We start from the raw sequence: 15,934 nt of genomic DNA, 5'->3' as shown, positions 1-15,934 counted from the left end.
AGAGGAGAATGAGGGGTGAGGCATGGGGGATGGAGGAGAGAGCCCTGGACTGACCTCTCTGCTGGATCTCTCCATGTTATACTAACATGCGAGCAGTGATCACATACAGAGCAGCCGCATATGGTCGCGAGTCCCCGTCACACGCCTTTACCTGCACCTACACACTAAGTGTTAATTAGCATCTCCTGTCAGCTCAGTCACATCAAGGTGAGGGTTGAATGTGACACATCACATTCATCACTCTGTAATGTCGCACATACTTTGCAAATTCGCCCCTAGTTGCCTATTGTTTATCCAATTAATTCACCAACTACTGTACTGAGGAGGTGTCTGTCACCTGCCTTTCTTTTCCACTTCAAAAGACAGCATGCGCTCATTTATTTCAGAGAGGGAAATGGAGCGAGCCGGGAGGAGGGGAGTGTGAGGAGAGGAGGAATGGGCCGGGCTGAGGCCTGAACGAGGGGTGTGGTTGGGTATAAAACTTGGGACAGTGGGTTTTCTGTTGTTGTCCTGTTTTGAAGCCCTCTGTCCTGGCATCCTGCACCCCTCCACTCTCTTTTACCTCTTTCTTTCTCCTCCTTCCACTCACGCTCCCTCCAGAGAGGGACTCTTCCTCGACCGACTCCAGACGGGTCTGCAGCATCAGTCTTTTGGGAGCTCCGTAGAAGCCAGAGACCATGCTGACGTTTTTGGCGCTGACGTCGGTTGCCCTCCTGGGAATAGGTAACAAAAAAAAAAAAAAAAAAACAAAACGGGGGGAAAAATGAAAGAAAACATCTTCTTTTAAAGTTTTAACTTCATTTTTGAGGACTTCTCTAACAAAAAAAGCTCACACTTAACTTAATCTACTGAAAGTGATGATGTAGAAATGATCTTTCTATTGATGTGAGGATATGGCAAAGTGGGTTTTTGTCTGTTTTGTGCTACCTGAAAACTAATAAACTTGATGACAATGAAAAAGGTCTAATAGCTTTGATACTGAATCAATCTCAGAGTGCACTCTAATACCTCCCACTACACTGGATTAACACTTAGCTAAAGCATTTTAATTGATATCTTGGCATTTGCTGTATTGATTTAATCTAAAAGGCCAACAGTACACCTGTAGAAGATTCAGTCTCTTTTTGCATGCATTCCAGTAAATGGGTCAGCACCGTCCATCTGTGCTTCTCTCTCGAAGCAGGTGTCTCCAAGCATGTAACTTTAAAGAGCAGCAGCATTGCAGCTTTTTAACTGAGAGTTTTTGCTCTCGAGGAGGCAGCTTTCTAAACTCCGTCGGAATTTTAATTAAAAACGTCAAGCGTGATTTCATTGACAAGTTTTGCGGGGGTTGGCTATTGCTCAAGGATGTGCACAGCGAAAGCTGCGAACTTTACTCCCTGGGTGTTGAAAACTCCAGAGTGCTTAAGGGCATTTGTGTTGATACAGCAGTGAGAATACTGTGACTCGTTGGTGGCGCGGTCCAAGGGAAAGTGAACAATACAAAAAAAATGATACTGCTCAGCGGCGAGGCTGTGCAGCTCCAAGGGGCTTTGGTAGTTGTTTGAGATGCTGAGTGCATTTTTGGAGGAAGTTAAAATATTGAGTTTTGCAGCCAAGACTGAATTAACATAGATCATTAAATATTATTCAAGCATAAACTGTGCACATGATTAGGCCAACATTATCCATACCAATGGAGAAAATGAAGCTCCCCCTTTCAGAGACAACCCAAATATTTACTGAGTGCAACTCTGAATCAATGGCACATTTGACCCCACTTAATGTGCAGTTTGTCAGTGACTATCTGGATGTATATGCATGCACCTAGGATTATGCTAAAAGAGGACTACTTTGTGTCTATTGATAACAGTTCAGGTGTAAAAATATTCACAAAGGTACTCAAGGTATTCTAAGAAACAGTGCATGTTAATTTTTTTATACCAGCTCACACTAACAACTATGTACATGTGTTTTTGTAGTTACAGATTTAGATTCCTGAAGGTCAGCTCATAGTATCAAAAATAATATGAGCTCCCAGAATATTTTGTTTTATTCTATGTGTGAATTAACTACTTAAACCTGCTTTGTGTCTCCCAGTGCCTGAGCAGTCCCAGGCCATAGCGATTTACACTGGCTGGGAGCGGCACGCCTTGGTGGGCTCTGACATCCGACTCTCCTGTTCTTTCTTCTCCTGGCGCTGGACCTCGGAGGACGTCACCTTCTCCTGGACATACAGGCCCGATGGCTCACGGGACTCCATCTCTGTAATACTCAAATTCACACACATATACACACGCTATGCAAAATGAAAGGTTGTGTGTTTATAGGTCGGCTACTTTGAAAGGAACAAGCAATTCAAGTATAGTCGCATCAAAGCTGCGCTTGATGAAACTCCAGCGAAACGTCACCGAGTGTGGTATCTATAAAGCCATTGTTTCCCTGCCCACAACAGTGTTGTTTTCATCTGCAGCATGCAGCTGTGTCAGTAAAACATCTCTTGTCCAGAATTATACAGCAGACAGCCAACGATAGCGTCTAGCTGTTGAAATAATGGAGCATTTGGCAGCTAAAGAGCCAGATGTAAATCACTAAAGCGGGCTGCAGCAGGAGAGCCTTCCCTCCTTTTTTGCTATTTGCATGAATGACATTCTTATGTTGTTTACTCCCACTGTTCTCACATTCACAAAGTCATGTATAAATATTTAGGAGGGAAGTACACAAGTCTGCTGCACTGACAGAAATTTAGACTTGCCAACAATGTCTATATTTTCTGCCAAAATACTTTTTATTGTTTTCACCATCTCTGTGAAACACAGCAAGCAAAGGGAGAAAACCGATAATAGGAAGAAGGTGTGGTTTTCTTTTGGAGGCCACGCGATTTGATTTCTCTCGGGAGATGTTCTTTAATCTTCGGATGTCTGTATTTTAAATGTCTTCCAAAATTCACAAAGTGATTTGTAGAGCACTGAGGGAGCGCGGTTATCCAAAAACAAATCCATGTTTAATCCAGCAAATGCAGTACTGTGCATATCTGAAATGTCATCATACACAAGTACTCAGTTTACTCTAACATCTGCACTAACTAAAAGCAACGTTCTCTGCTAATCTCCCCACTCCTCCCGCTGCATCACCTGCCTCCTGCTCTTTAATTTCACTCTCCCTGCCCTTATCATCCTGCCATCTCTCTATCTCCCCATCCTGACTGCGCCTCCCTCTGTCCACCTCCCTTAATCTCCTCCTCCACAGCTCTACCTTCTTTGTCCCTCCCCTCCTCTCTCATTATGTCCTTCCCTCACCTCCTTCGCCTTCATCTGTCTCCCGCGGTGGCCTCACTTTGAAACTAGACTTCTCTTCTTCTTTTATTTATTTTTTTCCTCACTTATCTTCAGTCGCTCATTTCTTTCCCTGCCTGGACAGATTTACAGTTTCATATCTCTATCTGTTGTCACGCTGCATTTGTCCCTTTAAAATGTCATACTTGATTTCTGACACGTTAATCATATGAAAGGTCCTCTTCTTTTCACGTGGGACTTGGTAACAGCAACCGCAGGCCTCAGGTCTTTATTTATAGATGAAACCTTGAAAGACACATTTGACCTTGACCTTGTAAAATCCAGAGCATCACCCTTATTCTGCCACTGTGACCATTTAATGTTTAATAATCGATACTTGGTGACGGCGTGTCATCATTTTAAAAGTCATGGCACTTCTTCCAGGAAGAAGAACCAGAAGCCATGACACTATGCAGACATCTAAATGCAAAGCTCTCCTTTGCTTCCGGCTTTTAAATTGCTTTACATGTAAAACTACCTTTGACAACACTGTGCAGTCAATACTGCAGTTTAAGCTGGTCCAGCAGGAGTGAGATTTACAAGCCTTCAATAAGCTGTAAGCTGCCTGGTTTGAGACCATATACATTAACCTGTGTGTGCAGAGCACAAGATGTGCACAAGAAACAGACCAAAACTATTAAGAAAAAGTGCTTTGTTCCCAGTAACAACATCATGGCTAACTGCAGTACCACAGTGATTAGTGTGCATCTGCTTAATTTAATACAGTGAAACAGGTAGCTAGCTCTTGCTCTGGGAGCTGTGGTGGTGGAATAAATCAAGAATGGGCTAATTTAATCCAACCTACTGTTGTATTATTGGGAAAGATAAGAACCTCTAAATAGGGCAACCAAACAAGCACAACGTCTGCATCAGAAACAGTAAACTGGCTAACTCTGTCAGTTAAACTATCTATAGGTCACCGCAGTCAGTGTCAGCAGGCAGCGGTAATGACTGTAGACTTGCTGCTGCAGTAATGGCAGCACGCTGAATGGACTTAATAATTAATAGGTTATAAATGCAAAACAATAGACTGCTCATATGTTTCACTGGGATTTGGTCCACTCCCTGGAATTCCCCAAACTCCCTCAGTTATCAATTATCCACCATATATTAGTTATAAATGTTGTATATGTTTTTCGTGCAGTAGTAATTGGCGTCACATTTGCTACACCCCTCAGGAGCTGCTTTTGAATATTATTTTCTGGCCCTCGTGTAAAGCTGCTTGCCAGTTTTAAAAGCTGTGCCCTATTTTTTTCTAATGCTCCATGAGTGTCCCCCTGACAGGTGCTTCGTGCATCTCTATATTTTTTTAAAAATGCACACAAATAGTGGCAAAATTTGTTATTGCAGGAAATCACAGGTCTGATCTGCTGCTCTACTTACTAAACATCCAAATGCAGCATTAGTCAGAGTGACAGTGTGTTGACTGTCCTTTGTAGATCTTCCACTACACTGGTGGTGCTGCCTACGTTGACAACAAGGGTCCCTTTAGAGACAGACTGGAGTTTGTGGGAAACCCAGGTCGCCGTGACGGATCCATCCTGCTCAAAAACCTGGAGCTCAATGACAACGGCACCTTCACCTGTGACGCCAAGAACCCCCCTGACATAGTGGGCCGGCCTTCCAGTGTCCGACTGCTGGTGTTTGAGAAAGGTGAGACGTCCTGTGGGGGGTTTGTCTCCTAAATTAAATTCCTGCTTGCTAGATTCCCACCCGCCCTGAATGCTATATTTCAGTGATTCTTTTTTTTTTTCCATTGAAAGTGAACTGTTCTCATTTGTTTTAATCATTTGAAACTCTGAAATTAATCTCAGTTCTCGCCGTTCATCCGAATCAAGCGACTGTCTTCAAACCAGTCGTTGCTTTGCCTCATTTAGAATTCTTCGCACCTCCCATTAAATGAAATCAATTACAATTTTATCTCTTTCTCTATTTGCGATTGCTATCACTGCCTCCCTTTCACTTCTTCTCTCCCCCTCCTTCTCAGCTTCTCCTCCCATTTCTCTCTTCCATCCCCTACGCCATCGTCTTCCACTTTCTCCCTCAGCACCTCTCTCCATGACTCTCTCTCTGATCTCACCTTTATTCTACCTTATCTCTCTGTCGCTTCATCTCCTTCTCTACCTTCACTGTGCTGGTATCTTTAATCTTTCATTCAACCTTTATTTTATCTTTTGCTTTACTTTTCTTTCCTTCTTTCATCTCTTATTCACTTTCCTTTTAGCTTTGTTTACCCTTTCCTCTCCTACCAATTTCCTCCCACAAATGACAGCATCGTTTCTTTTCCATCTCCTTTACTATTTTTTTTCTTATGAACACTCCTGACTTCAACCTGGCATTTGCTTTCCACTGCCACTTTTCCATCTTTGTCCTTTTTGACCTTTCCTCATCTGCTTTTTCCTCTCGTCCACTCATAGTGCCCATCCAGGCTGGCGTGATCACAGGAGCTATCATCGGGGTGGTCCTGGGGCTGCTGGTGCTCATCGTGGTCATCTACTACCTGATGAGGTTCCTGGTGGCACGCCGAGTCTTCAGCCTCAGTGTCAGGTCAGTGCCCGGCCTGTGGCCGGCGGCTCTCTGCCAGTCGGGTTTTTGCCAGGGACTGGAGCTGAAGCCGGAGCCCATCCCTGGCATGGACACCTGCGTGGCCAAGCTGGCATAGCTGCTGTACCACGATTTGATTTGGTTAGGTGTGCGGAGTTTAAAATTGAAGTTAGTCAGCTGTAAAGACACAGATAATGATCTCTCGATTTAGATTTAATCTAAAAACAGTACTGCTCAGGTCCAAGGCGAGATGATTAAAAGTAGTGAAGTGAAGGTTTCTGAGTGGATTATCTACTAGATCATGAAAATGACAGATTCATCATCTTGCTTATACCCTTCCAATCTTCCAGTCTTATGAGATCTTAACACATCTAGCACCTGGGGGCTGTGCTTGAGACAGGGCCAGTAGATTAAGTTGATGTTCTTTATGATGGCTGCCAGGCAATGCAGCCCTGTGACCACTGGAGGGAGAGATAGATTCGACATCCTGACATTGTCTTTCTTTTGTCCCCTCCAGCAAACATGGCAAGAAAAAGAAAGAGGGTTCACAGCAGAGACAGGCAAGTTTCTCCTTCTACTTATTCCACATGCCTCTCTTCCTCTCCTTCCTGCCCCCGCTCCTCTTCTTCCTCTGCCTCCTTCCAGCCCCACCACACACACAGACACACACACAGACCGGCGCATATACACATCCAGCCGACAACACCAAAAGCAACAGATTGGTTTGCTGTCACATTCAGGCGCTAATAGTAAAATGATGTGCTTTTGGAGAGGTTACAATGGCATTCAGTGTTTGAGTATTTGGGCTCAGGAAACATGTTGTCAGAGGGAATATTCATCTCCTCTGTTGCAGTGCAGCAACACAATAGCACACATCCAACATGACAGTGCATAACGGCACAGTTTCCTAATCGCATTCCCCCGATGCCAGTCCAACCAGCTCGAGTATGCCCTCACACTCAGCCGGCTCCTCCTCTCAGCAACATATCAACAACAAAATAACATGCCATTCAAAGCCGGGCCCGCTAACACTAATAACAGTGTTCAAGCTGTTAAATTCTTGTGTCGTCTCAGCGTTCGTGGTGCTTTAAAGCCCACACCGTCACACCTTTCTTTCTCGTGGTCCTCACCACTGCTTCAGCTCCCTCGGGGGTGGGATGGGAGGCGTCCTAACACTATGGTGCCAGTACACAGCTACGGGGCAAAAAAAAAAAAAAAAAGAAGGAAAAACTCAAACCAGTGACTGTGAAATGGCCGAGGCCAGGTTATGGCACTAATGCTATTGCCTTACTGAATGGGACTATGATTGCTCGCAGTGGGGAAATGGACGGGAGCTGCTGATTTTGCTCACTGGGAGTCAAATGAAAATCACGGGGTCTATTATGGTCTGGGCTGTTATCAGTGGTTTTACGCTGCTGCACGCCAAGGAGTTGGTGTATTTTTTCCCACTTCTGTTCCTCATGGGGGTGTGATAGCCTCAAGAGGTGGATTAATCAGACATTTTGGTGGCTTGTATTCTTTTGTGCACCAGGGCAAGTTCTGTTTGATTACTCTGTGGTAATGTGGGGGCTGCAGGGTTGTAATCGACTGTATGCTTTGCATGCTGATAATAAAAAAAGAAAAAGAAAAAAATAGAGAGACAGAAGTCAAAGGATTTGAGTTCAAGGCGTTTTCAACAATCAAGACTCGGCTTTGAAACGAGAGACGTGTAAAGATATCCGCGGCAGGAGATCAAAGGTGTTATTGTAACAGCAAGTCATTTAGCCACAGGTAGAAGCAAACTGTAAAGCGGTGGCGGGCTCCGGAGTGCGCCATGTTGCCCCTGTAGCGTAAACCTAGAGGGCGACACCGGCAAGGACCGAGACTTCCTCCTACCTTAAACAAGTGCACTCATTCTCATCTCCCCGGAGCCCCGCTTCCTCCTTCTGTCTTCTTCTTTCCTTTCTACTGTCATATGATTGTCAGGTTATTCTTGAGCTGCAGTCAGTTGCTCTCAAGTGCCTGCGGCGGATGACAGTGCATATATGAATAAATAACTCGCCGCCAAAAGGACACTGAAATATTTGACAACGTTGTCATTTGCAGTTACTCTCCTGCAAGTCTCTGCTTGGAAGAAAAATATACAGCGAAAACAGCTTTTCCATCTGAGCTCACTCTCCAGTGTGTTTTAGCTTATTTATTTATTTTGCTCCTCTGAGCTGGTTCTGGTCTTCTAGCTACACCACACACAGAGAGGACTCGTGGGAGTTTACAGTGCGCTCATAAGTGGTTGTTTGATCAAATAGCCCTTATTAGGAGGCTCTGCTGACATGACACAATTTTGCATCAGCATCGCCGTCTTCGTCGCTCCTCTGTTTGCTGGGCTTGCACTACAAATCTCAAAAAAGGCTTTTGGGCAGGGAAGTGAACAACAGGGTGAGCGAGACAGAGAGACAAAGGAACCCTGTGGTGCCCGCTACTCCCCATTAGGTGGAGTTGTGGAAGAGGACTTTACCCTGCAGCCACACACATAAGAAAGCTCACAGGATTGAACACGCATACACACACACGCACTGTACTGGAATGATAATTGAGTGCACTCAGTATCGATCTGAGCACAGACACACACACACAGACACACAACCCACCCATTCTTCTCCACTCCCCAATTGCCTCACTTCACTCCACTCCCTCCCTCGCACACTCTCTCTCTCATTCAGATTCCTTTTATCCGGTCCCCTGTCTCCCACTCTTCAGTCGCATCTTCCTCTTCTCTCCATGCCTTCGACTACCTTGCTGACCATGAGAAGCATCTATCTGTAACTCCTTTGCTCTTTCATTTTTTTTAACTCCCTCTCTCTCTCTTTCTCTCTGCCGATTGCCTCCTCACCCTCCACTCCACGCCCCGCCGCCCCCTTCCTCTCTCCCGTTCCAGTTTCTCTCCTCTCCCTCCTCAAGTATTCTGGGTTCTGATCAGCTTTGGTTCCAGACAGAAAATCACTACCTCTCGCTCTTCATCTACCTCTCAATCTCCCTCCTCACCTGTCACCTTCTCTTTTTAGTATGCAGCACGGGACGCAGCCACTTACCTACCTATCTACCTCCCCGCCAGTCCCTCCTATTTTGCCACTGTACCCACATTTCCTTTGAAGTGTGTGCAGCCCCTGTAACGAGGGTGGTACTGCGTTCTGCATAAGCAGGCTGGAGTGTGTTTACGAAGCAAGCCCGTCGTTAGCGTGGGAGCTATGGAAAACACTGCAGTGCAAAACTCGAGCCTATCGTGGGATGCATAATGGTAAACAATACAGTGATGTATGAGAGAATGTAAGCATGATCGAAGATAATGACACCGGACGGCCCTTGCAGCTTCCCTGTCGAGTTGGTTGCACTGTGTGTCTCAACTGCCGTCTGTGTGTGCAGCTTCTGCAGAGTGCGTAATTAAAGAAGATAAATTTTGTAATGCAATCAGCGGGGTATTATTACTGGGAGCTTCAGTGGGTAGAAACCGCCTCTAGTGTGCTTTCCACTGTTGACTAACCTCACGTATTAGAGGAGAAGTATTTCAGTCTCAAAGCCTCATATCCGGCACGCTTCCCTCTTCACTCTGTTCTCTGTAACACGACAACACTGTGCTGACCCGGGGTTCAAAAGGAATGGCATTATAAAAACCATTACATACGAGCAAAGTTTTATTAGGCTCCATCAAAGCATTATCATGCGCTTGTGATAGTTTTCAATAGGTTAACTCAGGGGTTAATGCACTGGAATACAGTTATTGTAAAGTTAAGTGTTGCCTTGACCTTATCTCCACTTGGTCAAGTCTTTCCTCCTGGATTTGTTGTGCTCAAATGAAGCAACACTTTACTTCATTTTCCCTCTCTCCTCCTCCTGCGTTTATAGATTTCTTATAGGAGATTTTTTTTTTGAAAACACACAAACGATAAACAGAAGGACTGCCAGTAAAACTGCAAAGTTACATAAGCAGAAGCTAAATAAAGAGTTTGGCTCGTTCAGGTTTAGGGTTAGAGTGTGTTTTAGCCACAGGTTAAACAAGCGTGCTCTCAAACTAGAGCATGTTACTTTTAAAAATTAAGTGAAGTGTACCTAGCTCTCAGTTCTTCTGTTATGATGCATAACTTAACCTTAACCCAAACCCTCAAAGGGTAACCGGAGGCCTGGATGATGTTAAGAGATTACGCAGGCCTGTCCCTGACCACAGCTACAGCAAAACAGTGTTGAAGATTTATAACGACTATTCCCCTGCACACTTTAGTTATTATTTATTCAGTAGCTCAGTTAGATACTTCAGAAATATTTAATTTTCTGTTGCCACTCTGACCCTGGAACTGCCCTTTTTAAATGTGATGGGATGCTGTGCCTCAAAGTGCAGCTACCCTGGAAATGATTTAATTTTTCTGTTCTTGGTGTAACTGTAAAAGTCTAAAACATATACCAGACATCTAGTATTTAATGGTCGAATGAAGCGTGTCTGGGATCAAAACATGTTTCATATTTAACAGGCTAACCCCCCAAGAGATGCATTTCTTTTCAATAGGGTCGTGCAAACATATTGGATTTTCACCATTTATGTATTTGAACAAGCGAAACACATAAAAACGGGAGAAGAAAAATGACAACAGTATAATTATTTATAAGTCACAAAGTCAGACTTTAAAGCAAAATTGTCTCGATTTTAATCATGAAAAAGCATTCTTTTAAAAATAATTAAAAAGAGTTCAATGCGTGGCGTTTAACTGTCCCGGCTCCATCTGCAGCGGCACTTTCAACAGTGTTTAAACGGCTTCCTCGCATTGAGCTAAAGGTCTTCACTCCGTAGTGAACTCCAGTCAGAGGAATAATGTTCAGCACTGAAATGTAACCTAGATGAAAACACTTTCCAGCTAAATTTGAGACATTTGTAAACATTTTCTTTGAAGGATCCAGCGGTGGCTCAGAAGGAATAGCAGATCGTCCACTAATGAGAAGGTCGGTGGTTTTATCACCGGTGCCTTCAGTCGGCATGCGAAAGCGTCCTTGGGCGAGATATTTCAAAACCCTGAAACTGCACCTGATGTGTCATTTATGTGTGTTTGATAAGTGAAAGTAAAAGTGCTGTATGTATAGTATAAAAAGCACTGCGTGAATGTGTGGGAGTGAATGGGTGAATGTGGCTGGTAGAGTAAAGGGATCTATTTTTGACCGAGACAAGGACGGCAAAGAGTTAATTCATACAAACCAAGGCCAAATTCAAAGACACTGGATATGTAAATAATTCAAGGGAAATATTTGCTCAATAGCCAATCAAAATCTACTCTGCATGTGTGTGTGTGTTTGTCTGTTTGTTAATCATCAATTGTCACTCAGTTGTCACAGGTGTATGGAGCCTACCTGCCACTGGGTCCCATCCTAACGCATGGTTACCTGTTTTGTCACCCCCTTACAGCTCTGGACACCGCCCCCCCTCACTTGCTACCCCCTCCCCTAAAAGAACTCTCTCTCTACCTCCTCACCCTCCTCCTCCTCCTCTTCCACCTAAATGTGTTTTTCTCTCTCCTCTTCACATTTCCACCCATCCTGCTAACCCCATATTTCATCTTCTCACCTCTAACACACCTGTGTCACCCCCCCCCCCCCCCTTCTTTTCTCTCTTCTTCCTCACGCTCCTTTCCTCCTGAAGTGACTCTCCTCCCCTGTTCTCCCCCCAATTCCCCTCTCCCTCCTCCCCCCACAGGGCCCTGTGCCTCCCGCCGACCCCTCCAAGGTGAAGGCGGCCACCTCGGAAAAGAAGAAGCAGGAGTCACGCAAGGATAAGAAATAGGATACGGGGAGGGGCTGGGGCGGGTTCGCTGACCGGCTGCTCCAGCCCGTACGCCAGGCGGTGGGGAAGGCCCAGCCCAAGCAGCAGCAGCGAACCATAGTCAGAAAAACAGAGAGGGCGGGGGGAGGAGGAGAGGAGGGCTCGGGTCGGGTACTGATGACCATCGAGCTGGAGCTGACTCGCAGAAATGGTGAGGAGGGCCCCAGCGGTGAAGGAGGGACAGGGAGGTCCGAACCGCTTGGCTTCCTCTCCAGGCTCGCCAATCAGCTCACCTTCAAATAACAGACCACGAGAGAGGGAGGTGGGGGACCCATCGAAGATAAGAGAGTGGGAAGTCTATTGAGAAACCACAAACCTGCTTTCAACCCACAACGCTAACCTGAGTCCCTGAATAAATGAGTCAAATCATAACTGCTCCTGTCACAGGCTGATGATTATAAACGCAGCTATACTGGCTGAGATCTTAGATGTCGTGATAATCTCTTACACCAGCCAGCACCCCGAGTGCTTTTGTCAGGTCATAAGATATGCCATTTGAAGCGAGACCCTAAGACGGCTTGGTTTGATAACAAAATCTAAAAAGCTGCTCGCTGGGTTCTGCCTTTCTGGTTCCTTTCATTGTGATCCTATCCACCGAAAAAAAAAGAAGAGCTTTCTCCAAGTGCGTCCGATACGCATCACGAAGCCCTGGCTGCAGGGACAAGCCAATTTGCTTTTTTCAGAGGCGACATGTCAAACTCCAACTTTCTCACCTCACACTGATCTTCCTTCTCTTCCCCTCTCCTATTCCATTTCTTCCTCCTTTCACTGTGAATTTCCTGACTTTCTTGTTAATTCAAATTACAGAAGTGATTTATATGCTAACTGCTCTATCCTGTTTCTCTCTCTCTCTCTCTCTCTTTCTCTCACCTCCCTTCCCTCTTTTCTTCCTCCTGTAGATAAAGGTCTGACTTCTCCATGACTGCCTCCAATCCTCTAGTCTGCTCCCTCCTTTTCCGCCCAGCCTGATGCAACCCCCATTATTTTCTATTATCTCTACTCTTTCAAGACAGCACTGGCTGTAAGAATAGTCCCACTATATCAGCGGCAATGGTGTCAAATAATTTTCACGACGCCTCGCCGGAGATCCTGTATGCGCTCATTGGGCAAACTGTAAAACTGTTTAGGGCCTAACTATGTACATAACTTCCTTAAGAGGAACCTGAAAGATATCCCCTCGTGTTTAGAGTCCCCTGAATGTCCCCGCTTAATGTTTACAACTCAATCACACACGCACTCACACACACAGACACACACACACTAAGCGGAGCTGCGAGTGCACTCTGGACTTTAGACAGAGAAAAAGCGAGACAGAGAGGGACAGGAGAGTGATAGTGGGAGCGAAATATGATTCCTGCTCTCAGCCGGCGCAGATAGAGGTTCAAGCCCTCGAGCTCGGGGTGATTCAATCCTCTCACATTTGAGCTAATGGAGGTTGTCGCTGTGTCCCTGCCCTGGCTAAAGGGGGCTATTTCTGGTCCTATAAGAGCGTACGGGCTTACTGTAACAGCTGCACATTTTTCAGACGACAGGAGATTGGGGGAAGGGGGTGGAAGAGAGAGGCGAGCAGAGCAGGTGGTGGTGGTGGGGGCCCTGCTGTGCTGTTTTGCGCTAAGTGCATGAGGCGGTTTGCTGTTGACTCGACGGCCGGGGACTGACAACCTGGAATGACGTCACGGCCCCCGAGGCTGGCGAACGCTCTCACGAGTCTGACAAAAGAGCTTACCAGGAAGAGGTGCAGCTTCAGAGTTATTTTAGGTCCAGTTAATCCGCTTGCACGTTTCTCCTCGCCAACCCAGGGCTAATTATTTTAGCGTGTGCTGGTAACAAGATATCTCTCTCTACATCTCCCTCCCTGCCTCCTCTGCGGTCTCCTCTCCTCTGTTATTCGCTCTTCATGTCAGCCCCCATCTTGAGAATCATCTCCTCTCTCTAAACTCCCTGTTTTGTTCTCGCCGTCCTTAACGTCTTTGACTTCCTTTATCTCTTCCTCTTCCTGCCAGTTAGTGAGTCTGCACTGCATTATTCCCCCACAGAAAAGGCCTACACACAATCCACTCCACTCTTTAAGCCTCTCCTTATCTGACTGCCAGGCCTACAGCTCAATGCTCTGCTCCTCTCTCTTCTGTCCTTCCTCCTCTTGCTTCTTCTCTTTTCTCAACTCGGTGATGGACATCTCTCTCTCTCTCCCCTCCCTTCGTGTTCACCAGTGATCGACCACCGCCCTCTCGTTTGCCCTTCAAGCACCACCTCCCTAAGGGGCACGTCCCTTTGCCAGCCCTTCTTCTCCGGCCCTTTACTGTCTTTTTTTTCTGCTGGTTCGAAAGCCAAAAGGTTCTCCTCTGCCCACTACTTCCAGAGGAAGGAAACGGATGGGCACAAATCCGCCTTTAGTCCTCACTGAAGACGCCAAACAAAAACTTATAATCTAGCTAGCTCTTTTCCGGTCGCCATTGCGTGTTTTATGTATATGTGTGTCTTGTTAAAAGTGTTAAAAATTAGATTACATATGAAGTTTAAAAAACAAAAGCAGTATGTCACCCCAAGTAAAGCAAATGTTTCTGAGGCTTTTTTACATGTGTGCAAGAAAACACATGGAGAACATGTTTATGGAGGCAGGGAGGAAATGTAATGTAACTCTTTGGAATATGTCATATTTCTGACCTTGTGTGTTATGGAAGGTACTGTGTGGCTGTCTCTATGGTATGTTTTATTCAAAGATGAAGGGAAATCAAGGTTGTTGTGCGGAGTCAGAGAGAAGATGAAGGGTGGATAAGGGTTTGGTTAGCCCTAGATGCAGCGCGATGTGGCTGGGAAGGAAAAAAAAAGATGGGGGGAGAAGGTGCTTGCTGTGGGAGAAATCTTTAGAGGAAGAGACTTATCTGGTGTGTTAAGCCCAGCCAAAAATCCATATGTATCACTACAGATAGAGCCTCCTCTTCCCCCAGAGCTTTCTTTTAAAGGTGCTCCTTCCCCAACCCTGAGCCAAAGATGGACTGCGATTGGTGAGCTTAATATGCAGGGTGGAAAGCGTAGACTTGAATGTTTCTTTAAAATTCATAACAGGAATGGAGGTGCTAAAATCCACATCGATATAACTGGTTTCACTAGTCGCTGTTTAACTATCCAGTCAAATGGATTAGTTAGAATGTTTTCTTCTTTTTTCAGCAAAGCCACACAGACACCTGACGTAAGACAAACAGCATTAAAACTGCCTTTTAAACACACGTTTTGTATGTATTTTGAACCGTGTTAGTCGTAGTTGCAGAATAACATTCCTTCATTTGAAATGACTGGAGCTTCTTACATTTTTTTACATTTATTTTAATGCTTGTGATCATTTTCGAACCACTAACAACTTTTGGTGACTGTAATATGTTGTAAAGAGAACGTAAATAAAAATAAAATCCCCACGTCGCCAGCTGTTGTCAACAGAAGACAAAAGTAAACCCAGCTGAAAGTGCCTGCCGTGTCTTTCTTTCTATGCCGAGTGCTAAGCTTTCTGTAAATTTGTCACGTACGTCTCTGCCAAGACTCACTTTTATGAACTTTTCAAAAGACGAAGGTCCTTCCAAAATGATATAGTTACCATTTGAAATATTTGAATATGCTTACTGCTGGCAAGAGAAGTGAAACTCATTATAGAACAGCACTAACCTTATTAGCTATCTGAAAGCTTTTTGCATTTTCAGAAAGACCATTTTAGAGGATGTAATCTGGCGGTTTTAAATGCTGCACAGTGATCACCAGGTGGTGGTTTTCTTGTAAGTACAAAAGGAATTCAGTTTTGAAATTAAACTTTTAAGCTTTCCTGCATGATGGTGGCAGGTGAGCGCTAAAATGGGTTCTCCTCATCATGCCCTTTGCAATCCTACAATCAAAAAGGAATAATGATAAACAGGAAATAAATGCCTAGCAACCATTAACCACCCTTTCACGAAATGGCAAAATAACATACAATTTTTTTAGGGGATTTTTTCCCCTGAATTAACATGCTGGTGGGATTTAGTGAGCATAACCTTTTCAAAAATACTTTGCCTCATTATTCACATCAGAGTCTTTAACAGATGTGCGGTGACTTGCCCGGAGACAGTGTATGACTGACTGGCCAATGGGAGATCATTGAATGCTGCAAATGTAGGTTTATTTTGGATTATTCAAACAACCATAATTAAATGTGTTAAAAATTCAATTTAAAGCTGATGCAGATGGAATTTTTGTATTATCTTGTGACATTGTG

General features: G+C 44.9%; 1 protein-coding gene across 2 annotated transcripts; it reads left to right on the top strand.

Moving 5' to 3' along the window:
• The first annotated feature begins 486 nt into the window (after positions 1 to 486).
• Positions 487 to 15,136, top strand: mpz (myelin protein zero). 2 transcript variants are annotated; one of them, XM_080907140.1, is made up of 6 exons: positions 487 to 723; positions 2,080 to 2,246; positions 4,754 to 4,967; positions 5,732 to 5,861; positions 6,376 to 6,418; positions 11,569 to 15,136. In XM_080907140.1, exons 1-6 carry the CDS (start codon positions 678 to 680, stop codon positions 11,653 to 11,655), a joined length of 687 nt encoding a protein of 228 aa, XP_080763266.1. In that variant the 5' UTR covers positions 487 to 677; the 3' UTR covers positions 11,656 to 15,136. The 2 variants fall into 2 exon arrangements, with proteins under 2 accessions (XP_080763266.1, XP_080763267.1); XM_080907141.1 differs by lacking the exon at positions 11,569 to 15,136 and adding an exon at positions 11,281 to 11,557.
• Positions 15,137 to 15,934: the final 798 nt, after the last annotated feature.

Source organism: Rhamphochromis sp. 'chilingali', assembly GCF_963969265.1.
Source record: "Rhamphochromis sp. 'chilingali' genome assembly, chromosome: 16".
Lineage (NCBI taxonomy): Eukaryota > Metazoa > Chordata > Actinopteri > Cichliformes > Cichlidae > Rhamphochromis > Rhamphochromis sp. 'chilingali'.
The sequence above is the reverse complement of the archived record's forward strand: the minus strand, read 5'-3'. Positions and strand labels throughout refer to the sequence as shown.